At 36.8% G+C, this 26,713-nt stretch overlaps 1 protein-coding gene across 1 annotated transcript in view; it reads right to left on the bottom strand.

Moving 5' to 3' along the window:
- Nucleotides 1-26,713, bottom strand: part of egfra (epidermal growth factor receptor a (erythroblastic leukemia viral (v-erb-b) oncogene homolog, avian)) — a 119,827-nt gene that overhangs the window by 34,683 nt on the left and 58,431 nt on the right. The window contains exons 2-8 of the mRNA XM_022678693.2: nucleotides 9,552-9,703; nucleotides 8,512-8,689; nucleotides 7,450-7,584; nucleotides 5,224-5,292; nucleotides 3,267-3,385; nucleotides 2,300-2,441; nucleotides 51-167 (exon numbers count right to left, since the gene is read on the bottom strand). Coding sequence (XP_022534414.2) covers nucleotides 51-167; nucleotides 2,300-2,441; nucleotides 3,267-3,385; nucleotides 5,224-5,292; nucleotides 7,450-7,584; nucleotides 8,512-8,689; nucleotides 9,552-9,703 — 912 coding nt within the window. The remainder of the gene's footprint in view (nucleotides 1-50; nucleotides 168-2,299; nucleotides 2,442-3,266; nucleotides 3,386-5,223; nucleotides 5,293-7,449; nucleotides 7,585-8,511; nucleotides 8,690-9,551; nucleotides 9,704-26,713) is intronic.

Here is a 26,713-nt window from a genome sequence, read left to right as displayed (position 1 = left end):
CAACATCCAGACTATAAAAACATTAAAAAAACAGATAAAAGGAATGTTACCTTTTGGACACAGTCCTTCACACTTCTTACACTTTCTGACCCCGTCCTCGTCCACCTCATACGTCCCAGGACTGCATGATCTCACGCATGCGCCGTGATCCGTGACCACGTAGTTATCTGTAACACACACAAAACAAGCAGGAGGCATAAAGTACAAATTACTGCCAAACAAATCACAAAACATTTACAAAAAACAATCTGCCCCTGTTTTAAGCTGCCGCTGGATGCTGTTACTGAGAAACTAGCAGAGCTGGAAAACTGATGCACGCTCACGACTCAGGACTGAATGATTGTCTATTCCTGGGTTGGAGTTGTTCACATTTTAACTGAAACGAAAGAATGAAAACACAGATTCACAGATTCTCTTGAAAATCTTCCATTTAGAAGCTGCTGAGGCTTAAAAAGTCTGTTTACAGGAGTATTTCAGCTAAAAGGCAAATTTACACTATTTTTACTTTCCGCCCCATGTGTAACAGGTTAGCTTAGACATGGGGTGTCTCTAAAGCTATGTTTTGTTTTTTTTTATATTGGTGCTACAATGCTAATTTTGCTAACAAGTAACAGATTAAAACGCTTTTAGCTCTGAAAAAAATAAGGGACCACTTAAAAATGAGTTTCTTTGATTTTACCAAATTGAAAACCTCTGGAATATAATCAAGAGGAAGATGGATGATCACAAGCCATCAAACCACCAAACTGACCTGCTTGAATTTTTGCAGCAGGAGTAAAGCAGCATAAAGTTATCCAAAAGCAGTGTGTAAGACTGGTGGAGGAGAACATGATGCCAATATGCATAAAACCTGTGATTAAAAAACAGGGTTATTCCACCAAATATTGATTTCTGAACTATTAAAACTTTATGAATATGAACTTGTTTTCTTTTCATTATTTGAGGTCTGAAAGTTCTGCATCTTTTTTTGTTATTTCAGACATTTCTCATGTTCTGCAAATAAATGCTCTAAATGACAATATTATTATTTGGAATTTGGGAGAAATGTTATCTGTAGTTTGTAGAATAAAACAATAATGTTTATTTTTACTCAAACATAAACCTATAAATAGCAAAATCAGAGAAACTGATTCAGAAACTGAAGTGCTCTCATCATTTTTTTTCAGAGCTGTATATGAATAAACTGAATGACAACATATATAAGCATGAAAACCTAAGACATATTTTAAATATGTACTTTGGAAACATGGTTCTTACACCAATAACAGCTGATTATTGTTATGGGACAAAGTAGATCAATTAGTATTTGATCTAATGTATCATAAAAGTTGCTTTTGTTGCAATACGAAACATACACATAAGGAATCATGTAGTTTCTTGTTTCTGGTCCTGATGAGTGCCAGTTTTATCATTATAATGTTTTTAGTGGTCTTTACTGTGACTGCACTTGAGGATACTTTTAAAGTCCTTGAAATTCTTCTTTTTGGACTGACTGACTATAATTTTTTTCTAAAGTCATTTTTTCTTTACTTAGTTGAGTAGTTTTTGCTTGTCATAATCTGTATTAGAACATTACTCAAATAGAGCTATTCACTGTATACCTGTAACTCTACCTCTTCACTACTTTACAACTGATGCTCTCACTATTGAATGATCTTCATTATGATAGATGTTTCATCATTCATCATTTAATGAGACTTAAAGGAGAACTCTGGTGTAAAATGGACTTTTGTTGTAGTAAAACATGATAAAATGTTCTTATCTTTGATTAATAGCACACCTCCGTTCTCCCACAGCGTTCAGAGATCCAGAAATTTTTACAGTTTGTCCAAACACCCTTCAGACTGGGAGACACGGGGCATAATTTACCCTGATAAATCACTTTTTCCACAATATTTTAGGTTATTATTGCCTCATTTTAAATGTCAGGGCTCTCTGCATTCTAGCAAGGAGGTGTGGAGCTACTTTGAGCCGTATCACCCAGTCTGAAGGCTGTTTGGACAAACTGTTAAAATTTCTGGATCTCAGAACGCTGTGGGAGAACGGAGGTGTGCTATTCATCAAAGGTAAGTACTTTTTATCATGTTTTACTACAACAAAAGTCCATTTTACACCAGAGTTCTCCTTTAAAGAACCCTTTTTGTTAAGAGTGCAGATGATGTTTCTAAAAAAAAGTTAAATGTAATGTAATGCTGTTGTTCCACACTGTATCATATTTAATCTTGAAAGCGTGTTTGATTGTTAATTGGATCCAGCTGAGTAAATGGATGGGTGAATTCAGTCCCGCTCCGGCTCTTACGTGGGCAGTTCTTGACGCATGTGGCCCCGAAGTTGTATTTCCCATCAGGGTTGGGGGCCAGCTGGTGGGTGTTGGGGTTATAAAGCATGAGAGGAGGACATGCGTCTTTACATGTATTATCATCCTGGAAGTCCCGACAGGCCTGCAACACACACACACATATACACAGTTATATTTACACATTTTACATAATATATACTATGCTTATATTACTTATAATATATCTAATATATACATCTAATATATACATCTCAAAAAATTTGAATATCATTGAAAAGTTACTTTATTTCAGTAATTCAGTTGAAAATGTGAAACTCATATATTATATAGATGTATTAAACACAGAGTGATCTATTTTAAGCGATTATGTATTTTATTGTTGATGATTTTGGCTTACAGCCAATGAAAACCCAAAAATCAGTATCTTAGATAATTAGAATATTATATAAGACCAATTGGTACTTTTGGCAGTGTGGGCAGTGTGCCAAATCCTGCTGGAAAATGAAATCCGCAAGTTGTCAGCAGAGGGAAGCATGAAGTGCTGTAAGATTTTGACTTTAGACTTGATAATAAAACACAGTGGATCAACACCAGCAGATGACATGTCTCTCCAAACCATCACTGATCATCAGTAAATTTTTACATTTCATTTGTAAATGAAGGGAGAAATCAGAGTCTGGAGGAAGAGTGGAGAGACACACAGTTCAAACTGCTCGAGGTCTGGTGTGAAGTTTCCAATCAGTGATGGTTTGGAGAGACATGTGATCGGCTGGTGTTGATACACTGTGTTTTATCAATCTGCCAAAGTCAGAGCTCACCTGGTTCTTAAAAGGAAATGGCAAGTGACACGTTGATTCAAGCTGCGCATAGTGTGCTTTTCCCGTCGTTACGACAGCAAAGACACACTGACATGCACTAAATTAGACACTAAACAGTGCAGAAATCACATGACTGCCAGTTTTCTCACCAGGCAGTCTGTAGGTCTGGGTCCGGTGCATCCGGACGCACAGTGCATGTTGCAGCAGTCGCTGGGTTTGGGTCCTTTACACCTCCCGGAGCACTGCTCCGCACACGTCAGCTTAGTAACTACAATATAATATACAGAAAAAAGCACATGTATTTACTGTACATCCTCCAAACGTACAGTACAGGCCAAAAGTTTGGACCTTCTTTTTTTCAATGTGTTTTCTTTATTTTTTAATGACTATTTACATTGTAGATTCTAACTAAAGCATCAAAACTATGAATGAACACATGTGGAGTTTTATGTACTTAATAAAAAATGACCCGGCATCCACAGTCACCGGACCTGAACCCAATCCAGATTTGAGGTTTGGGGTGAGCTGGAGCACAGAGTGAAGAAGGAAAAGAGCCAACAAGTGCTAATAAACACCTCTGGGAACTCCTTCTTTCAAGACTGTTGGAAAACCTTCAAAATTTCAGGTGGCCACCTCTTAATGAAGCTCATTGAGAGAATGATGCCAAGAGTGTGCAAAGCAGTAATCAGAGCAAAGGGGAGCTATTTTGAAGAAACTAGAATATAAAACATGTTTTTAGTTATTTTAACTTTTTTTGTTAAGTACATAAAACTCCACATGTGTTCATTCATAGTTTTGATGCTTCATTGAGAATCTACAGTATAAATAGTCATTAAAATAAAGAAAACGCATTGAAAAAGAGAGAGAAGGTGTGTCCGAACATTTTGGCCTGTACTGTACATAATTAATTGTGAACTGTAAATATAAGAAGATCATTCATACTAAAATGTATTTTTCTACCCCATTATTATCCAAACGACTGGACACACCTCTTCTTTTCCACATTCAATGTGTTTTATGATTTTATATAGTAAATTTAATATTGAAGACTATATCAAAGCTATACAGGAACACATGCTGAATTATTTAGTAAGGAAAAAGTGTTAAACCAGAATATAACCAGTGTTATACTTTAGATTCTTCTAAATAAGCAGCGTATTTATCTTTAAGGACAGATCTGCACACTCTTGTTGAGATTTTAATTTCAGTGTCTTCATGAGGGAGAGTCACCTGGAATAGTTTTCTCAGCATCTTGAAGGAAGGAGTTCCTGGAGGTGCTGAACAATAATTGCTGCTTTTCCTTCACGCTGTGAAAGAAGCTCCAGCTCATCCCAATTAAATCACCTCAAATCACCTTAATCTCAGTTCATCAGGTTTAGATCAGGAGATTAATGTGGAGGACAAACACTTCTTTTTTTACTGTTTTCTACGTAATTCCGTTCTACATGTGTCCCTTTATTGTTTTCTACAGTGTAGAAATAGTTGTGTAGTGTAACTTCTGAATCAGATTCTCTGATTTTGATTCTATAAACTACAGACAACATTTCTACCCAATTCCAAATAAAAATATTGTCATTTAGAGCGTTTATTTACAGAAAATGCAGTTTTCATGCATCTTGGCATCATGTTCTCCTCCACCAGTCTTACACACTGCTTTTGGATAACTTTATGCTGCTTTACTCCTGGTGCAAAAATTCAAGCAGTTCAGTTTGGTTTGATGGCTTGTGATCATCCATCTTCCTCTTGATTATGTTCCAGAGGTTTTCAATTTGGTAAAATCAAAGAAACTCATCATTTTTAAGTGCTCTCTTATTTTTCTCCAGAGCTGTAGCCTATATACTTTAAAGTATTAGTGTGTAGTACGTAATTTAGATGCAGCCAAAGATTGTGGGCACTGCTACTTGTATTATCATGTAGTCTAACTACTACTACTAACAGCGTTAAAAACATTTCTGACACTTTGACAGCTCAGCACATTCTCTGAAAGCTTTTCAATGTTCTTAATTATTCAGTGTGACCCACACGCTGCAGTATTTATGAGCTATACAATGGGAGAAGCCATTTAATTCCTCCAGTGTTCAGCATCCCTCAATGTTGACTACTCACAGGTCTGGCAGTTGGCCCTGCCAGGAGCCCAACACGAGCCGTTGTAGCAGTCTGAGTGGCACATTTTACCTGAAATAGGAAAAAAATACAGTAAGATCTCAGTTATAGCAAATTAAATCAATTATTCAGTCAATCAGTCAATCAAATCAGGTCAATACGGGTCATAAAAGGATTGTGCCTGGATAATATGCTCATGTGAGGTCAGTGATGGAACCAGAAGAGGTTAAACTTGGTCCACTTCTGGGTTGTACACTGTACATGGGGTTTAGATGGGTCCTGAATGAGATTAAAGCAACAGTCTGTAAGTTTTGGGAGAACTTGGTAAAATAGGCAACAAATATACTGTAAGTACAAAGTGGGGATGATATTAATCATTTGGCAATTAAATGTTCAAAGCAATTCTTAAAGGCCCTTTTAACACAGGCCTTTTAAAGGAAAGTCTCGAGCGTTGAGTCTCTGTTGAGAATGTGTGTTTCCTTTTCTCTTTTTTCTGTTCCTGTTCTTCCTTTAAGTCTGTTTTGTTTTGATCCCCCATGTCAGGGGTGTCCAAACTTTTTTTGTTGGGGGCCAGAAGGAGAAATATATTTGAAGTCATGGGCCACAGACTCTGTAATAAAACAAATAATTAAATATTTAATACTTTTTTCCCCAATTATTTCATTTACACACCATTTTACTTGACTTACTATCTTTATCTTTGACAGTGTTGTGTAAACTAAGATTTTTCAAATTGATGTTTAATTTTATGATGTCTCTTAATATTACACTTCTTACGTATGGCAACTTTTGGACTCTTTGGTCTGTTTTTCTGCACTAGAAATGCGCACTCTCTCCGCTTTTAGACTCTTTGGCCCGTTTCTGACACCTAGCATTCAAACTTTGAATCTCACATTATAAAAACCTGCTTAACAGCGGGCCAACTTTCATTCTATTTCTAAAATACCTCGCGGGCCGATCCAAAAAAGGAAACGGGCCACAAATGGCCCGCGGGCCGTAGTGTGGATACCCCTGCCCCATGTGCTCTTCAAGCATAGGGCCCTGTGTAATTGTCTTGTCTCCGCCTTAGCCCCGTCCTGCCGTCTGTGTTCCCCACCCCCTCATTACCTGTCCTAGGTGTTCCCCACCCTCTTCGTGTACATACCCTCTTTGTTTCAGTGTTCCTTGTTGAGTCTTTTCGTTTTTAGGTTTTTTGATCCTAGTGCTATTTTTGCTGTTCAGTTTCTTGTTTTCTTAGTTTTGATTAGTCTTTGTTCTTGTCTTTGGTAGTTAGTTATACCAGTCTTTTTTATTTGTTTTTTGTATTTTCCATGTTTTTGTTTTATTTAACTATTTTCGTTAACTAAATATACCTGCAGTTAGGTCCTCCTCTGTTTGTGACACTCGCGTTAGTACACTGTGAGATATAGAGACCCCTCTGGTGAGAATGTGTAATTGCACAGTACTTTTCATGCATATACTGTAAATTATTTTATTTAAAAGTCTGTGTTTTTGAGTATACAGTATTGTTTCTTGTGCTCATTTATAAAACACAGCCAATAAACTAGAGTTCTGCACTCCCGCATGACTCTCAAGACCCGTAATAATATTTTGTGGCACAGGACAGAATTTAACTGGTATTGGCAGGAGCAGAAGGTTAATTAATCCAGGCAATGTGGGAGCGGGACCACATATGCAGCCTTGGAAAAAAATTAAGAGAGAACTTCAGTTTCTGAATCAGTTTCTCTGATTTAGCTATTTATAGGTTTATGTTTGAGTAAAATGCAATACTTGGTGGAATAATTGGTTCTCCTCCACCAGTCTTACACACTGCTTTTGGATAACTTTATGCTGCTTTACTCCTGGTGCAGAAATTCAAGCAGTTCAGTTTGGTGGTTTGATGGCTTGTGATCATCCATCTTCCTCTTGATTATATTCCAGAGGTTTTTAATTTGGTACAATCAAAGAAACTCATCATTTTTAAGTATAAATAGCAAAATCAGAAAAACTGATTCAGAAACAACTGAAGTGGTCTCTTAATTTTTTTGAAGAGTGGTATTAGATGTTGCAGGGATGGTCGTGTCAGGACACTGATAGTCTTAATTAGGATATTTAGACAAGAAACATCTTAAGGACTGTCAATTAGTCAATTAGTGCCCACCTGAAATCCACCTAGCCCATGTTCCACCCATATGAGCCCACATGGCATTCCTCCTGGTTTATACTGTACAGTGCTATAGTGATACTCACAGTCTTTAGAGGTGGTGGACTCGAATTTGACGAACTGTGAGCTGTCCTTTGAGCTCATGATGTCAGCCCACTGGATGGTCTCCACGTTACACAGGTAAGGGTTGTGGGCAAACTTCACCCCACCCTTCAGGATTTCTTGGAAAGAAAAAAAAAATTATTCATACGTTTATTTAGCAAATTATCACAATTACTTTTATTGCAGGAAACTCTGGCAAGACCTTTTGTGTTGAAGATGTTACAATAGACAGTTGCCCCACTCCAGAGCTGTGAATCTGCTTCAATTTTATGTTGTTCTTACTTATACACAGTGGTATGAAAAAGGTTCATGATTTTCTTTTTTAAAAGAATTGGATATTCAGCAATTTCAGTTAAATATATACATATACAAGACAACGGCCCTAAACACTGCTTAAAATCTACTAAGGCTTTCGTTTTACTTCCCTCATATCACTGTGTTTGTCTGCTGTATGATATGTTTATCTCATAGACTGTGTATAGCTGGACAGAGCATCGTCTCGCAAAAGTGAAGCCACCACAGGTCGGGCGCCCCCTGCTGTTCGGTTGCAGAAAGCTGTGTAACCCCACCCATTCCCAAAGGTTTCAATGGCAAAATAGAACAACTTTCAATCACGTTACATTATATCGTTACATTTTTATATCCCCACAGAATTAGTTTTTTTAAAACGTTATTCAGCTCTATTCAAAAAAGGTGTGGTTATTGTAAAAGGGCTGGTTATGGGCGGGACCAATAACAGACTGTCAGCTCTGCAGCCTGTGACCTCGAGGCAGCCCTCAGGGGCGGGGTTATTTAAATGAGTAGGCTGTCTCTCCACAGACTCGGGTATCAGTATCGCCAACATGGCGAAAGATTTTGGCTTCATTTTCATTAAATGAATGGGAACTGCGACACAGCGTCCATCTTTTTTACAGTCTTTGCTTTAACTAAAATTGCTGATCTGAACAACACATGATTTATAAAGGAAAATCCTGAAAATGATCAGGGGTGCCCAAACTTTTTCATACCACTGTAGATACAGTATTGCACCACTGATAAGATCTTACCGGTCAGGCTGATTAGGGGCAGTTCTCTCAGGCCCTTGCTGTTGTTATAGTTGGACAGGACTGCCAGGGCAAGCCCATCGTACAGCGTGTGTCCACGGATGATCCTCAGGTTGTCCAGTGGAATTCGCGGGGCTTTGTTGAGACCAATCAGAACATAGCCACCAACCTCCTCGATAGACTGAAGGCAGGAAAATTATGTAAATATGTAATATAAATATGTATAAGCTCCCAAATTCCTTTTGACTGCCTTATCTTTATCATATTATAAAAATTTGTGAATTTTATTGGGATTAATAGAATATTAGGTGATGTGATACCAAAACTTTTCAACACCCTAAATTCCCTGTGTTTTGATTGGCTGTCCTTTATTAAAAAGTTTTGACGATTGATGATAAACATTACAATTTTATCAAATTAAAATTGAATTTTTGCACCAGGAGTAAAGCAGCATACAGTTATCCAAAAGCAGTGTGTAAGACTGGTGGAGGAGAACATGATGCCAAGATGCATAACAAAAAAACTGATTAAAAACCACCAGGGTTATTCCACCAAATACTGATTTCTGAACTCTTAAAACTTTATGAATATGAACTTGTTTTTTCTTTGTATTATTTGAGGTCTGAAAGCTCTGCATCTTTTTTGTTATTTCAGCCATTTCTCATTTTCTGCAAATAAATGCTCTAAATGACTAAAATACTTTTATTTGGGATTTGGGAGAAATGTTGTCTGTAGTTTATAGAATAAAACAGCAATGTTCATTTTACTCAAACATAAACCTATAAATAGTAAAATCAGAGAAACTGAAGTGGCCTCTTAATATTTCCCAGAGCTGTTTTAAGGTTACACTTATACAGTGCCTTATATAGATTGCAAACTGCACCCAGGTAGGGACTTGATCTGAAGACCCCAGTGCTGAAAGTTGATCCATTCACTCACTCATTCTTTAGTTTATAAGGGGAGGTACTGTGGTCTGTGAGGAGCTGTGAGGAGAATGTTAGGTATCACAGTGTGCTGCTGAGAGGTGTGTTATTTATTCGTACCTTGAGGAAGGACAGGTCGTGCTCGTGCGAGGTGTAGGTGATCTCCAGGTTCTCCAGGATGACAGTGCAGTTGCTGTACATCTTCACCATGTTCTGATAGTGCTCGTCCACCGTGCTCAGCAGAGTCATCCTGTTATTCCCTCCCTGACACACTGATACAGAAAAGAGAAAGAAAGAGAAAAAGAGAGGATTAAAACACTTAAGCATGGCTTTGATTGGTCCAGCAGTATAAAGCACTGCCACTATAATTGGGATGAGCTGCTGGAGTCCTGAGAGAGCCCAATTGGCCTTGCTCTATCTCTCTCTGGGTTGGTACAGTAGATGGCGCTCTTTCTCCTCATGACTCCTAAGGTGATGTCGATCAGCACAAGGCTGCGTCTGTGAGCTGATGTATCAGAACCAAGTCGCTGCGCTTTCCTCCAAGCGTTAGCGCAGTGATGCTACTTAGCAATGCTGCATCAGCAGCAGTTCAAAAAGAGGCGGAGTCTGACTTCACATGTATCGGAGGAGGCATGTGCTAGTCTTCACCCTCCTTGTGTTGTAGCATCACTAGTAATAGGGGAAGTCATATTAAGTGGGTTGGGTTTTTAAATTGACCTTTAAAAAAAAACCTTAAGTCACTATATAGCTATACAGTGCTGTGGTAATGATGGTGACCGGTGGATTCTGGCTGAAACTGTCCATGCCTAAAGACATGCAACTCTGAGCAGAAGTCACTATTTTATTCACTTTCAATGCAGGAAACCCCCCACACACATATCCCACAGCTCAGTGCAGTGTTCTTAAGCTTCCATGGGAAATGGCAAAAGTCACGGGACGCAAAACAAAATCCTGTTCTATGATCATACCTCTCTCATTCAGTTTCTTTCTCCCGCTTTCTATTGTACTTATCTTACTTTCTCTTTCTTTTTTCTTTCACCTTCTTTATCTTGTTTACTCGCCCTCTGTCCCTCAGTCTCTCACTTTCTTTCTTTCCCTTTTACTCCTCCTCTGTTTCTTCTGTTTTTTTTCTCTTATATTTTTTCTTTTGCTCTGTATATTCCGCACCTTTCACGCTTCTTTCTTTCTTTCTTTCTTTCTTTTTCATTTCCTCCACTTTCCCTCTCCATTCCTCTGTCATTTTATTTGTTTATTTCCTTTATTAACCTCTTTTTCTCTATTTTTTCAAATTATTTTTTTCAACCTTGTCTTTTTACATCTTTCTTTCTTTCTTTTTTCTTTCTCTCTTTCTTTCTTTCTTTCTTTCTTTCTTTTACCCCTACCACTTTTCTTTTTCAGTTTCTCTCCCCATCTCTCTTCTATCCTTTTCTATTTATCCTTGTCTTTTTTCTCAATTCCTTCATGCCTTTTTCTTTCTGTTGTCTCTTGCACTTTTTCTTTTATTCTCTCTCTCTCTCTCTCTCTCTCTCTCTCTCTCTCTCTTTCTTAGTCACTCTCTCTTGGGCTAATGTACAGTAACTCTTACTCTGATTAGAACCAGAGCAGCTCCTCCCTGAACTCTGACTGTACACACACACACACACACACACACACACACACACACACACACACACACACACACACAACTCTTTGAGGTTTACAGTACAATAGAAAGAGAGAGAAAAAGAGAGAGCGAGAGAGTGAGGGAGAAAGAGTGCCAACACATTACCCTATTACCCACCTAGCAAAATCTTACCAACCACCTAGGAACACCATAGCAACCAACACATTACCCTATTAACCACCTATATAGAAACACCCATATAGAAACACCTTAGCAACCACCTAGCAACACCACAACACCTCTTTAGATACCGTAAGCTTGCTCTATAAAGCACTTTATTTATTTTGCTAATGTATAGTATGTGCTATATATAAGCTATAAAATGTTTTTTTATTCATTTATAATAATATAATACAGGTTTATAATGAAGTAGTTCTCATAAAAGGGCGAAGAACAAAACCAGAGACGCTCATAATGGAACACACCCAGTACACCCAGTAGACAGGAATGAGAGACTGGTTCATGATTCAGTGACTGAGCATGAAAACCAGCAAACAGACAGACAGACAGACAGACAGACAGACAGACTGAAACCAACGCTCTCTCATTCCTCTCTTCCTGGATCTTCTCCTCACACTGCTCACTGCTCACAGCACCTACAGCAACTTCTGCCTTTAATCATAATTATAATATATTATAATATTTGATTCAGCAAAAATAAATGAAGTAAAGTTTACTAAAAGAAAGGATTGACTGAAGTTCAGTTCACTTATTTACTTGGTCTTGAAGCCGAGTTGAAGTTACTTAAATTGATCTGAAATTAAATTTACTTAAAAAAAAACAAATGCAGAAAGTTGCGAAACTTTTTTTAAGTACAATTTATTTATCATATTTATTTTTTTCAGTGCAGGAAGAGCAGAACAGCCTTCAGGACAAGAAGATGATCTACATATACAGTAGGATGAATCTGATTACAAATCTTATCTTCACACAGATCCACTTAAAACAACACGAGATAAATCACGCAGCTCACAAAGACATGAATCCAGCTGTGAAGAAGACGCCCTGAGCAGCAGAAACCTCAGAACAAAACAATACGCCATTCAAACCTCAGTAAAACCACTGGAGTAGAGCTGTAATACAGAAACCAGCGCTCATACTGATACTGACTCATACTCAATATCATATTATATACTGCAAATACAGAAAGATCATCGAATAAATCACAGAATCAATGATAAAATACTGAAGAGCCTCTATAATCTCCTCAGACGTGATAATTCCTCAGATACCGTCTCGTCTGAGGTGGATTCCTGTGGGTGGCAGCAGGTCTGGATTACAGGCTCTGATAACAAAGAGCCTCTTAGAATAAAAGAAAGAGTGTAAGAGCAGTGAAACACAAACAGACTCAGATTTGTCTGATTTAGAATGAATAAAACACGTGATAATAATGAAATATGTTGAATTAAAAAGTCTGTAATAAAGATGACGTGGTGTTGCCCTGAGGTAACCTTCTATATTTTTGGATTTTGGATTTAATGCCATTCCAAACAACATTATACCTAACATTGTATCAATTTTTTAAAGAGAATCACCATAGCAACTAACGTGTTATCTTATTAAACACCTAGAAACACCTTAGTAACCACCTAAAACACCATAGAAGCTAACATGTTACCAAATTAAACATATAGAAACACTTTACTATCCACATGTTACCATATTATACATATAGAAACATTTTAATAACTGTGCGGTTATTATATATATTAAACACATCGGAAGACCTTAGCAACCACCTAGGAACACGATAGCAACAAACATGTTATCTTATTAAACACCTAAAAACATCCTAGTAACCACCTAAAACACAATGGAAGCTAACATGTTACCATATTAAACGTCTAAAAGCACCTCAGCAGCCACTTAGGAACACAATGGCAACAAATGTGTACCGTATTAAACGCTTAGAAACACCTTAGCAACCACTTAGGAACATGATAGAAACTAACATGTTAACATAAAAAACATCTAAAAACAACTTAGTAAATGTACCGGTACCATACTGAACACTTACAAAAACCTTAGCAACCACTTAGGAACACCATAGCAACAAACGTGTTTACCACAGTAAACACCTAGAAACACCTTAGCGACCACCTAGCAACACCATAGAAATTAACACGTTAACATATTGGACATCTAGAAAAACCGTAGCAGCCACCTAAGACCATGATAAAAACAAACTTAATTAATGAGTACATGTATGTGTGCATAGATATGTTAAGTAGTATATGTATTTGTATATTATAAATATACTAAATAAGAAGAAATAAGAAGTGTACTTGGCTGTTTTAAGACATCATTTTCTTTTGTTTTAGTGGATCTTTAAAAATTTGTGGTCATAATGTTATGCTTAACCAGTGTATATATCATAAAATACTGTATATCCTGACAGACGCCTTTATATTTAATAAAATAATCACTATAACTCACTTCACCTGTGCGTGGTTTTAATGTTGTGGCTGATTGGTGCATAACTAAACAATAACCAGTAGTGAAAAGTAACACACTGTTCCTCTAAAACTGATCCAGAGTCTCCAGAAGCTCAGCGCAGATTTCTGCAGTGATTTTCTCACTACTGAAGATTTCTCAGCTGCATTCCTCGACATGTCTGTTCCTGACAACAAAAACCCGAAGCTGCTTATTACAGATCATCCCGTGAGCTCGGCCTCGCTGCAGAGCTCATGAGCTTAATCAGAGCAGGAGTGACATCAAGATAATGACTGGAGCTTCCAGAGTCATCATTAACTGCAGCCTGTGAGGAATAATTACAGGAGTGTTTCATAGAGAAACTGAAACCCGGCACCGAGCGGCACAAACAGCTTCTCACACACTCGCATGTTGTTTTCAGCTTTTGATGAAGTGAGAGAGTGTTTTTTTTTTCACATTCGTTTTCTTCTTCATGAGCAAAGAGTTCGTACCAGAGAACTACACACAAGGTGCTCACACATTGTCTGCATTAAAGGTACATGTTTGAGTAAAATGAATATTGTTGTTTTATTCTATAAACTACAGACAACATTTCTCCCAAATTCCAAATAAAAATATTTTTGTCATTTAGAGCATTTATTTGCAGAAAATGAGAAATGGCTGAAATAACAAAAAAAAGAGATGCAGAGCTTCCAGACCTCAAATAATGCAAAGAAAACACGTTCATATTCATAAAATTTCAAGAGTTCAGAAATCAATATTTAGTGGAATAACCCTGGTTTTTAATCACAGTTTTCATGCATCTTGGCATCATGTTCTCCTCCACCAGTCTTACACACTGCTTTTGGATAACTTTATGCTGCTTTACTCCTGGTGCAAAAATTCAAGCAGTTCAGTTTGGTTTAATGGCTTCTGATCATCCATCTTCCTCTTGATTATATTCCAGAGGTTTTCAATTTGGAAAAATCAAAGAAACTCACCAAACGCAGCTGCTTGAATTTTTGCACCAGGAGTAAAGCAGCATAAAGTTATCCAAAAGCAGTGTGTAAGACTGGTGGAGGAGAACATGATGCCAAGATGCATGAAAACTGTGATTAAAAAACAGGGTTAATCCACCAAATTTAGATTTCTGAACTCTTAAAACTTTGCATTATTTGAGGTCTGAAAGCTCTGCATTTTTCAAGCTTTTTTGTTTTTTCATTTTCTGTAAATAAATGCTCTAAATGACAATAGTTTTATTTGGAATTTGGGAGAAATGTTGTCTGTAGTTTATAGAATAAAACAAAAATGTTAATTTTGTTCAAACATTTAACTCTAAATAGCAAAATCAGAGAACCTGATTCAGAAACTGAAGAGCTCTCTTCCTTTTTTGTATACATATCACTACTATGAAGCAAAAATTCTGATTTCAAAAATGCTAACTTTACAAGAGAAGGAAAAACCTTTTTAACTTTCAATGGACGTCAATAATTTTAGCAAAAAGTCATTTTTATAGCATTTCTACCATAACATATTTTGGTAGAAATGTCAAAAACAGCATAAAATGAGATACAAAATGTTAATTTTAGAAAAATCTACTTAACTATGAAGCACTGTATAAAACCAGCACCCATGACTCAGTTCTCCAATTGTTTTCCGTCAACCTCAGAACTTTTTGCCCAGAAATCTGTTAAATAAAAAGTCCTGAGTGCTTCTCGTCATGTTCTGCCTCCTCTGGAACGGTTCCTCCATGCAGAGCTAATCCACACGAACAGGCCTCAGGGTGCCACAGTCAGTAAAGAGCTAAAGGAGGCCAGCTGCGTTCTTTAATTTCCCCTAACTTTAATCACCCGTGATTGTGTTCCCGGGCAGAGTGCTAATACTCGGTCACAGGGCAAACAAATACACTTACTTACGCTTGCTGTCTACTTTATTAGAAAAAAATACATTTTTGAGCACTTTTAGGAGCTCTAGCTAGCTTATAATACACAAATCTGCCATAACATTAAAACCACCTGACTAATTCAGGATTGTGTAGGTCCCAGGCATACCTCGTGTTCATGGTTCATGGAGTTTTTGGCTCTGGAATGAGTCTATTAGTCAATGTTGAACAAAATTCAGTGTCCCTGGTTGAAGAGTCATGGGCTATTTGGGCTAAATATTTAGCTGACAGTGTGGTTTTGTGGTCAGAAACTGACCAATGATGATGTGATAAAGGATGACTAAGCATCAACAGAGCTTTACAGTCCCTCACTGAAGACCAAGAAGTTGGAGCTATGATGTAAGTGTTTCTTGTTTCTAATAAAGTGGCCAGCCAAGTAGGCCTGTCACAATAATAACATAATAACATTGAATTATCGTTCAATAAATGAACGTGATCTCAGTCATTTTAATATTCGTGATTTTATCTATTGTGTTTGCACTTACAAAATGCACGGATCTTGTGACTGTGGGCATGACTTGCTAGTGCAGAAGCACAGAGACACAGAAAGAGGGAGTAAATGAACTCAAAACGTACCTTTATTAGGAAAAACGAAAAAAATCAGCACCCAAAACTAACTTAAAGAAACATAGTAACAGCCTTAGCCTTAGCCTTCCTCTCACCGTCAGGGTATCTCTCGAGTGAAGGCTGATGCAGAGTCTTTATGCAGGTCCAATGCGGGCCAGCTGGGACAGACCGGGGCTGCACGTCATGGTGTGGGGTGGACCCATATTTCCCCTGCCTCCACCCTTCGCAATGTGTATATATACATTATTTATGACTATAACCTACTTTTGTTCAAGCTGGGAACTTTTCGGGTTATAAAATTAGGTCCGTGAACAGGAATGAAAAGAGTTTATTGTTTTTAAAAGGGTGCAATTCCTCTGTTTTAATATTATGTTATCATTATATTAGTGACATTTAATAGTCTTAAAATGCCAATAATATCGTTTATCCCAATAATTTCTGGGACAATATATCATTTACAAAAAATTGTTATCGTGACAGGCCTACAGCCAAGTCTAGCAAGTCATCACAACATACTGTAACATCACATGGAAAGACATTCTGGAGGTTCTTTACAACCTTAGAGCTTGTCAAGGTTCTTTACAATCACATCTCTAAAAAGTACAGTAGTTGTTCTATAGAATCCCTCAAGGATTCTCAAGGATCCCTCAAGGTCTATTTTCACGCTTTGCGCCTGCACCAAAATAAAATAGCATAAGAGTTTAGAAATATACTGTATTAAAGGTGATGGTGATGGGCACGGTGGTCTGGAAGTGAGGTATGTTCAGGTAAATATCTGGCAAATGTGTTTCTGTCTTGGCGGCAGGAAATACAGGTGCACCACTGACTGATTAAAACCCTGACAACAGTGAACAGCGCGCATACACCTCCACTCATTAAACACACAATTAAATGCAGGTTTTACATCAAAAATAAGCAGAATAAAGAACAAAATATCATTATTGTTCTCTTAATTGAGCTGCTGGTGTATCTTCACAGTGTGAACGAGCAGGTCAGTATCCTCTGCTGAGACACGCAAAAGCGCCGCACTGTTAAAATATGAATGTGCCAAAGTCATAGCTCACCTGGTTCTTAAAGGGAATGACGACTGGCACACTGATTGGTTTATTTCATGTTACGCCATCAGTGATGGTTTATGGAACTTTTATGGAGATGCAGAATTCATTTTTCAGCAGTACCAATTATATATATATTATATAAGATTATATAAGATCAAGTACCAATTGATCTTATATAATATTACAATTTTCTGAGACACTGATTTTTTGGGGGTTTTCATTGGCTGTAAGCCATAATCATCAATAATACAATAAATAAATGCTTAAAATAGATCACTCTGTGTTTAATACATGTATATAATATATGAGTTTCACATTTTTAACTGAATTACTGAAATAAAGTAACATTTCAATGATATTCAAATTCAATTTTTAGATGCACAAGACACTCTTTTCCATGCAAACAGATGTCGATGCCAGTTAAAGCAAATATAGGTTATTTCCTCCAGCGTGTAAATGAACAGCGCTAGCTAATTAGCTTAATTGCAGACGCTTAGCACTCCAGGCTCTTCCCACAGAGGTTATAAGGAACTGTTTCCAGCGTTTCCACCGACTTCCACTGGAGCAATTAGCCCATATTTAGCCGAGGGGCATCCAGCCAAGATTAGCATGATGGCTTACGATATGAGGAAGTAGACTCTATCAGGGAGGTTAAGCTAACGCTAAGAAAACCCCTCTGAGAGCCTGAGAGTCGTGTTTGTTACTTTCGCTATACAATTTTTACTGCCCCAGTTCAGGCCAGGAGGTCATCTCCCACGCACTCCCACGAACACGGAGATAAATTCCTGAACAGCTCTTTATTGGTTGTTATCTGGGAGAGGCGATAAAGGGCCGGCCATTCATTTCCTGCAATGTTCACAGGCTGAACTGAGGCTTCCTGAAGCTCAGGCAACCATATACCATAATCTCACAGACTGACATATGGTTCTCCTCATGGCTAGTCACCTATGAATACAATAGGGCCTTGTTATAACACGCTATAACTCATTTGCGAAGTTTAGCATCCAGTTAGCTATTGTGCAAACACTCCCACTCTTTCTATTGGAGTTAACAGGTTGCTAGGAAAGATGTTAAATTGCTAAACTGTGGTTCTACTTTATGGTTTTCCTCTTTGAATATAATAGGGCCTTGTTATAACATGCTATAACTCATTAGCGAAGTTTAGCAACTATTTAGCTATTGTGCAAACACTCCCAATTTAACTATTGGAGTTAACTGGTTGCTAGGGAAGTCGCTTTACTGCTAAATTAATGCTTCTCATGGTTTTTCATCTTTGAATTCAATAAGGACTTGTTATAACATGCTATAGCTCATTAGTCAAGTTTAGCAACTATTTAACAATTGTGTAACCACTCCCACTTTTTCTATTGGAGTTAACTGATTGCTAGGGAAGTTGCTAAACTGTTAAATTATTGCTCTTCACATGTTTTTTTTTTTATCTTTGAATACAATAAGGACTTGTTATAACATGCTATAACACATTAGCGAAGTTTAGCAACTATTTAGCTATTGTGCAAACACTCCCACTTTTCCTATTGGAGTTAACTGATTGCAATTTGGCTATTGTGTAAACACTCCTCCACTTCCTATCAGAGTTAACTGGTTGCAAAACATCACTAAACTGCTAAACTGTGGTTATTATCATGTCATATTTGAATACAATAAGAACTTGTTATAACACGCTATAACTCATTAGCAAAGTTTAGCAGCTATTTAGTGATTGTGTAAACACTCCTCAATTTCCTGTCAGAGTTGCAACAGGTTGAAAAACATCGCTAAACTGCTAAAATAAGGTTCTTCTCATGGTTTGTCACCTTTGAAAACAATAAGGACTTGTTATAACATGCTACAACTCATTAGCGAAGTTTAGCAACCAGTTAGCTATTGTGCAAACACTCCCACTTTTCCTATTGGAGTTAGGTTATTGCTAGAAAAGTTGCTAAACTGCTATACTATTTTTCTTATAATGTTTTTTCATCTTTGAATACAATAGAGCCTTGTTATAACATGCTATAACTCATTAGCAAAGTTTAGCAACTATTTAGCTATTGTGCAAACACTCCCACTTTTCCTATTGGAGTTAGGTTATTGCTAGGGAAGTTGCTAAACTGCTAAATTATAGCTATTCTCATGGTTTTTCACCTTTAAATACAATAAGGACTTGTTATAACACGCTATAACTCATTAGCAAAGTTTAGCAGCTATTTAATGATTGTGTAAACACTCCTCAATTTCCTGTCAGAGTTGCAACAGGTTGAAAAACATTGCTAAACTGCTAAAATAAAGTTCTTCTCATTGTTTGTCAGCTTTGAAAACAACAAGGACTTGTTATAACATGCTATAACTCATTAGCGAAGTTTAGCAACCAGTTAGCTATTGTGCAAACACTCCCACTTTTCCTATTGGAGTTAGGTTATTGCTAGAAAAGTTGCTAAACTGCTATACTATTTTTCTTATAATGTTTTTTTCATCTTTGAATACAATAGAGCCTTGTTATAACATGCTATAACTCATTAGCAAAGTTTAGCAACTATTTAGCTATTGTGCAAACACTCCCACTTTTCCTATTGGAGTTAGGTTATTGCTAGGGAAGTTGCTAAACTGCTAAATTATAGCTATTCTCATGGTTTTTCACCTTTAAATACAATAAGGACTTGTTATAACATGCTATAACTCTTTTAGCGAAGTTTAGCAACTATTTAGTGATTGTGTAAACACTCCTCCATTTCCTGTCAGAGTTGCAACAGGTTGAAAAACATCGCTAAACTGCTAAAATAAAGTTCTTCTCATTGTTTGTCAGCTTTGAAAACAACAAGGACTTGTTATAACACGCTATAACTCATTAGCGAAGTTTAGCAAATACTTAGCTATCGTTCAAACACTCCCACTTTTCCTATTGGAGTTAACTGACTGCTAGGGAAGTTGCTAAACTGCTAAATTATTGCTCTTCTCATGGTTTTTCAACTTTGAATACAATAAGAACTTGTTATAACATGCTATAACTCATTAGCAAAGTTTATCAACCAGTTAGCTATTGTGCAAACACTCCCACTTTTCCTATTGTTCTCATACAGAGTTCCCCAATGGTGGAACAAACTACCTTCCACTACCAGATCAGGAGAATCTCTCGCTATCTTTAAGAAACTCCTGAAGACAGAGCTCTTCAAAGAGCACTTACTCTCTTAACACCTCTAACTAACTACACTGAAAAAAATGTGGAGTAGGATTTACTTAAAAAAACCTTGTACACGTTTTACACACAGAAATACTAAGTAAATTTAACATAGCATTTTTTTAAGTAAAATTTACTTGCATCTCCTTACAGTTTTTATTAGTAATACCAAAGTAAAATTTACTACTGAAAGCAAGTATTTTTTACTTAGTTATATTTTGATTAAAAATTACTAGTAAAAACCTTGTACACGTTTTACACACAGAAATACTAAGTAAATTTAACATAGCATTTTTTTAAGTAAAATTTACTTGCATCTCCTTACAGTTTTTATTAGTAATACCAAAGTAATATTTACCACTGAAAGCAAGTATTTTTTTACTTAGTTACATTTTGATTAAAATTTCTGGTAAAAAACTAGTACACATATTACACTAAAAACTCCAAGTATTTTGTTAATAATGGGCACTGCTTAAAACACCTCCCTGAAAAATGAAGACACACAATATCCACAAAATATAATTTTATTTTTAAACACAAAACACACAGAAAAATTATGGGCATTTTGTAAGAGTACTGCTTAACTGGTTAACTGCTTAACAAATGTCCACTTGAAAAGGTGAAACCCCCGCGGAAAAGCGCTGGCCAAGGGCATAGTTACTGAGGCAAGTAGCTAATGCTAGTGAGGGCCATATACTACACAGTAAGCTCGGCTAGCCTCGTGGTAACTGAGCCAAGTAGCTAATTCTAGTGAGGGCCATAGACTACACAGTAAGCTCGGCTAGCCTCGTGGTAACTGAGGCAAGCAGTTAATGCTAGTGAGGGCCATATACTACACAGTAAGCTCGGCTAGCCTCGTGGTAACTGAGGCAAGCAGTTAATGCTAGTGAGGGCCATATACTACACAGTAAGCTCGGCTAGCCTCGTGGTAACTGAGCCAAGTAGCTAATGCTAGTGAGGGCCATATACTAGCTCGGCTAGCTTCGTGGTAACTGAGCCAAGTAGCTAATTCTAGTGAGGGCCATAGACTACACAGTAAGCTCGGCTAGCCTCGTGGTAACTGAGGCAAGCAGTTAATGCTAGTGAGGGCCATAGACTACACAGTAAGCTCGGCTAGCCTCGTGGTAACTGAGGAGTTAGCAAATGCTAACGGGAGTCATATAATACACAGTAAACATGGCTAGCCTCATGGTAACTGAGAGGAGGTAGCTAATGCTAGCGGGAGAATAGACTAGGGCACTTTGTCATAAAGCTGGGGGGTTAGCTAAATGCTATCCGGAGAAATTAGCAAACAATAGCGGTGGCCAGGCGCCGAGTTAATTAGCCGCGGTAGCTAACGCTAACACGATACCGGGGCGGCTCATATTACACACAACACACTTATACCCATATCAACACTCTTATACCCATATCACATTATACACTTCAACATTTACTTATTTCCCACCTGGATAAAAGGATGAAGAAAGACGCGTTCAGCAATCATCTGACAGGCAGTACCTGTTATCCCAGAGCCACACTCTAGCGCCCCGCATTAAGTTGGGGCATGTCTAACGTCTGACGTCACACGAGCGTTCTTTTGGCAACATTTTACTTGAATTTCTTTAGTTAATGTAATGATGACAACATTTCAGTAATTTTTACTACAGTTACTACAGTTAAATTTACTGAATGTATTTAACTAAATGGGAAGACACACAATTACGCAGAAACTCCAAGTATTACACTGAATTATACATTACATTTTTGAGTAATTCTCAGAATTGATGTTTTCATGTAGAAATTACTTTAATTGTCCTTGTTGTATTTACAAAGTCAAAAAATCATTTTTTACAGTGTACCTTCTACTACCAGATCAGGAGAATCTCTCACTATCTTTAATAAACTCCTGAAGACAGAGCTCTTCAAAGAGCACTTACTCTCCTAACACCTCTAACTAACTACCTTCTACTACCAGATCAGGAGAATCTCTCACTATCTTTAATAAACTCCTGAAGACAGAGCTCTTCAAAGAGCACTTACTCTCCTAACACCTCTAACACACTAACTACTTCTAATCCCATTTCCTTCCTCCCCTCCTTCACTCCTCTATCCTATTATTCCCCTTTGACCTCCTTTTATCCCTATCCAAAGATGTTTTTCCTTTAAACTTATTTTACATTGTACTTGACTATTGTAAGTCGCTTTGGACAAAAGCGTCTGCCAAATGTAATGTAATGTAATGTAATGTAATGTATTGAAGTTAACTGCAAAACATTGCTAATCTGCTAAACTATTGTTTTCCTCATAGCTAGTCAGCTGCACCAGGAGTAAAGGCATAAAGTTCTCCAAAAGCAGTGTGTAAGACTGGTGGAGGAGAACATGATGCCAAGATGCATAAAAACTGTGATTAAAAACCAGGGTTATTACAACATTTCATTATTTATTATTTCAGCCATTTCTCATTTTCTGCAAATAAATGCTCTAAATGACAATATTTTTATCTGGAATTTGGGAGAAATTATGTCTGTAGTTTATAGAATAAAACAGCAATGTTCATTTTACTCAAACATAAACCTATAAATAGCAAAATCAGAGAAACTGATTCAGAAACTGAAGTGTTCTCTTAATTTTTTCCATGCAGTGTATAGTGAATGCAGTGAACCTGGTCAGAGAGTTACCTCATATCAGCCATGCACGCACACCTGCCTGCCCCACCGTATTGGCTCACTTCCTCCAGGTGACTTAACAACCCTCTTGGCCTGGAGCCAGCCTGACGCAGGTAAGGAGTGGCTCGGCAGGAACAGGCAGAGCGCTGGACTCACTGTACTAAAGCAATCCAGCTACTACAGATCTATAACTGTATGTAACACAGATTTACGCTCCAGGCTCCAGGCTGTAGATGTTATAGGTGTGATTCATGTGATTATCTGTATGTGTAAGTGTTGCCAGGTATAGGAGAACGTCGGTGACATGACAATGACATGAACAAGGATGTTACTCATCCAAACTGGTAACAACTGGTCAGATTTGTGTTGGTAATACAGTTGATAATGACGTTTTTGGGTCCACACCATTGTTCAACATTTTTCTGTCATTTAAACCTATTTATGACAAAAGGTACTGTACATACAGAATTGAAAAAAAAAAAATTAAGAGACGACTTACGTTTCTCTGATTTTGCTATTTATAGGTTTATGTTTGAGTAAAATGAACATTGTTGTTTTATTCTATAAACTACTGACAAAATTTCTCCCAAATTACAAATTAAAATATTGTAATTTAGAGCATTTATTTGCAGAAAATGACAAATGGCTGAAAAAAAAAACTCAAATAATGCAAAGAAAACAAGTTCATATTCATAAAGTTTTAAGAGTTCAGAAATAATCAATATTTGGTGGAATAACCCTGGTTTTTAATCACAGTTTTCATGCATCTTGGCATCATGTTCTCCTCCACCAGTTTTACACACTGCTTTTGGATAACTTTATGCTGCTTTACTCCTGGTGCAAAAATTCAAGCAGTTCAGTTTGGTTTGGTGGCTTGTGATCATCCATCTTCCTTTTGGTTTTATTTATATATATAGTTTTTTAATTTGATAAAATCAAAGAAACTCATCATATTTAAGTGGTCTCTTAATTTTTCCAGAGCTGTATATATATATATAGATAATATATATTTGATGTAAAATGAACATTGCTATTATATTCTAAAAACTATTAACACCACTTCCAAATTCTAAATAAAAATATAGTCAATTAGAATATTTATTTGCAGATATTTTAAACAATCAAAAAATGCTAATAAAACCTCAAATAATAATGTTTTAATAGTTTAGGAATCAATATTTGGTGGAATAATGCTGTTTTTATCCTGTTTTTTATTCATGTGTTTTGTTTTCCTCCACCAGTCCTACACACTGCTTTTGGGTGACCTTATGCTTCAAACTCTTGGAACAAAAATTCAAGTTCAGCTTGGTTTGATGGCTTGTGATCATCCAGTTTGTTGCTTTTGAATACATTCTAGAAGTTTTCAGTAGTTTGTAGAATAAACAAAACAAAGATGTTAATTTTATTCAAACATAAACCTATAAATAAAGTAAAATCTGAAAAATAGGATATTTTTTGTTGTAGTATCAGTATTAGTATAGATAGTTTTCATTATTACAAAACGCAGGTTTCACACTCATTGTCTCCAAATTCTAAGAATCTCCTGAAGCACCTGAAGACTACAGACTAATGATTACACAATGCCACAGAACAGGTTATCACACCTATACTAATTACCCACTAACAATAAAAACCTACAAACAATGCCTGGCCTTCAATATAGCAGTTTTAATATCTTAACTAGTGCTTTGAGGCTCTGTTTGGTTTGGTTTCACACAGGCATAAACCTAAACGCACCAAAAGACGCTACCAACATACCAATAAACCACACATGCACATCGTCTCCTCTGATTGGTTTAGAGCTGTCGGAGCAAGAAAATAAATATAGTGCGCATGTATATATATATATATGTGCAGTGTGAAGCTGCTTTAACACAGGAAGCTGAAAATTTGCAGCTGCGCTTTTAAACACAGTGTTTTCAATGGGACGTGAATGTGGACGTGAGCAGTGAACACAGCACAGACTGTGCTCTTAGTGTGTAAACAGCGTGGAGCAGCAGCAGAGGCAGCGTTAGTTCATAGCAGTATATTATCTGGCTAATATATCAGGTTAAACTGTGCCTTATCAGCAGTTTACCTCAATTAAAAAGAAGTATATTTGATAGTTGGGTCTGTCTGATCGAGACCAGATCACGTTCTTTTTTTCTCAAAAAAATTGTGTTGGGCGGGGCAGATAATGATGGAAATTTGGGTCAAACTTCGTAGCATAACTAATATGTGTTAAAAAGATTATAACGCATTACTGATTCCAAAATAATTGCGTGTATCAATAAAATCTTACATTAATTCCTTTATTTTAAATTTATATATCTTCACTGTCGAATGAAAAGCAAGTATCTCCAAAACAATAACGTTACAGGAGAGAGAGAAAACTTTATAAAGGGTTTATAAATGGTTTACAATTAGTTTATTAATGGTTACTAATTAGGCTGTAAATGCCTTAAAAAGCATTTATAATCAGTTATAACACATACGTAGAAAGGGCAACAATATAGATGGATGTGAGTTCAATATTTAACAAACAACAGGTCATTATTGCCCTTTCTATGTATGTGTTATAACTGATTATTAATGCTTTTTAAGGCATTTACAACCTAATTAGTAACCATTAATAAACTAATTGTAAACCATTTATAAACCCTTTATAAAACCCTTTATTTTAAAGTGGTACCAACTTTTCAAAGGAAGTCAATGTAAAAAAAAAATATTTCAGGTCATTTTGAAGTATTTTTGTTTGGTCCAATCATCAAGGAATTTGGCACAGTGAAAAAAAAATTGTGTGTTCGAATTATGTAGTAATCTAAAAATCGACAAAAATGGATATACTTGTTTTTCACTGGACAGCGACAAAATACATTATAACAGTATTACGCTTCAGTGTTAAAAAGAAAAATTGGAATAGGAATTGGAATGGGCTGGGCATAAACAATATGAAATAGATGATAACTGATTAATAATGAGGCTTTTAATGTGAATATACTCACATGGCGTTCCTCAAGGCTCTATCTTTGACCCATTAGCACTTTCTATATATATGGTTACTTTGCATTGTCTCCAGTGTAAAGCTGTAAACTACTCTATTACGCTCAGGCGACCCAGTTCCTCATGCCTGTGTGTTGCTGGCAAGCCTCAGCCTTTAGCCTTGATGGACTTGTAAAAAGCTTTAGTACTCTACAAAAGTCCACGAGGGACCACAATCCCGTAATGAATAAGCAGAATATGCAGTTCACAAGGGAAAAAACAGTGCTGGATTGTGAGTTCTCACTCTAATGGAGCACAAAATGGCTCAAAAATGTTTTTGCGTAAATATTTTATGGTAAATGACCGTTAAATGTCTTTCGTCATTAAAAACAGATGCTGGGAAAACGAAATTAACACCATGAATTAAGTGCATAATTAGAATTGAGTGAAATCCACCCGAAATTTTTAAATACAAACTCGTTATCAGTCACTCATTTTCACATATATTGAAATTCAAAGCACTTAATGCATTTTTTTTTTGTGTGACGCTGCTTTAACACTGAATGCTGGAAATTTGGCACATGCAGCTCAGATGTGAGCAGTGAACGCTGCACATACCAGCTCTTAGTGTGTAAACAGCATGGAGCAGCAACAGAGACTGCGTTAGTTCATATCAGTATAGTATCTGACTAATATATTAGATTAAACTGAGCTAAAGCTGAGCTAAAGTTTAGCTCAATTAAAAATAAGTATATTTATCGAGACCAGATTGCGTTCTCACCACGAGTGAACTGCTTCAGAAATAAAATCTGCCCTAAATGAAACATATATGTTTATCAATTAAATCTCTCTGTGATAA

The sequence above is a fragment of the Astyanax mexicanus genome, chromosome 4, assembly GCF_023375975.1.
Source record: "Astyanax mexicanus isolate ESR-SI-001 chromosome 4, AstMex3_surface, whole genome shotgun sequence".
Taxonomy (NCBI): domain Eukaryota; kingdom Metazoa; phylum Chordata; class Actinopteri; order Characiformes; family Acestrorhamphidae; genus Astyanax; species Astyanax mexicanus.
The sequence above is the reverse complement of the archived record's forward strand: the minus strand, read 5'-3'. Positions and strand labels throughout refer to the sequence as shown.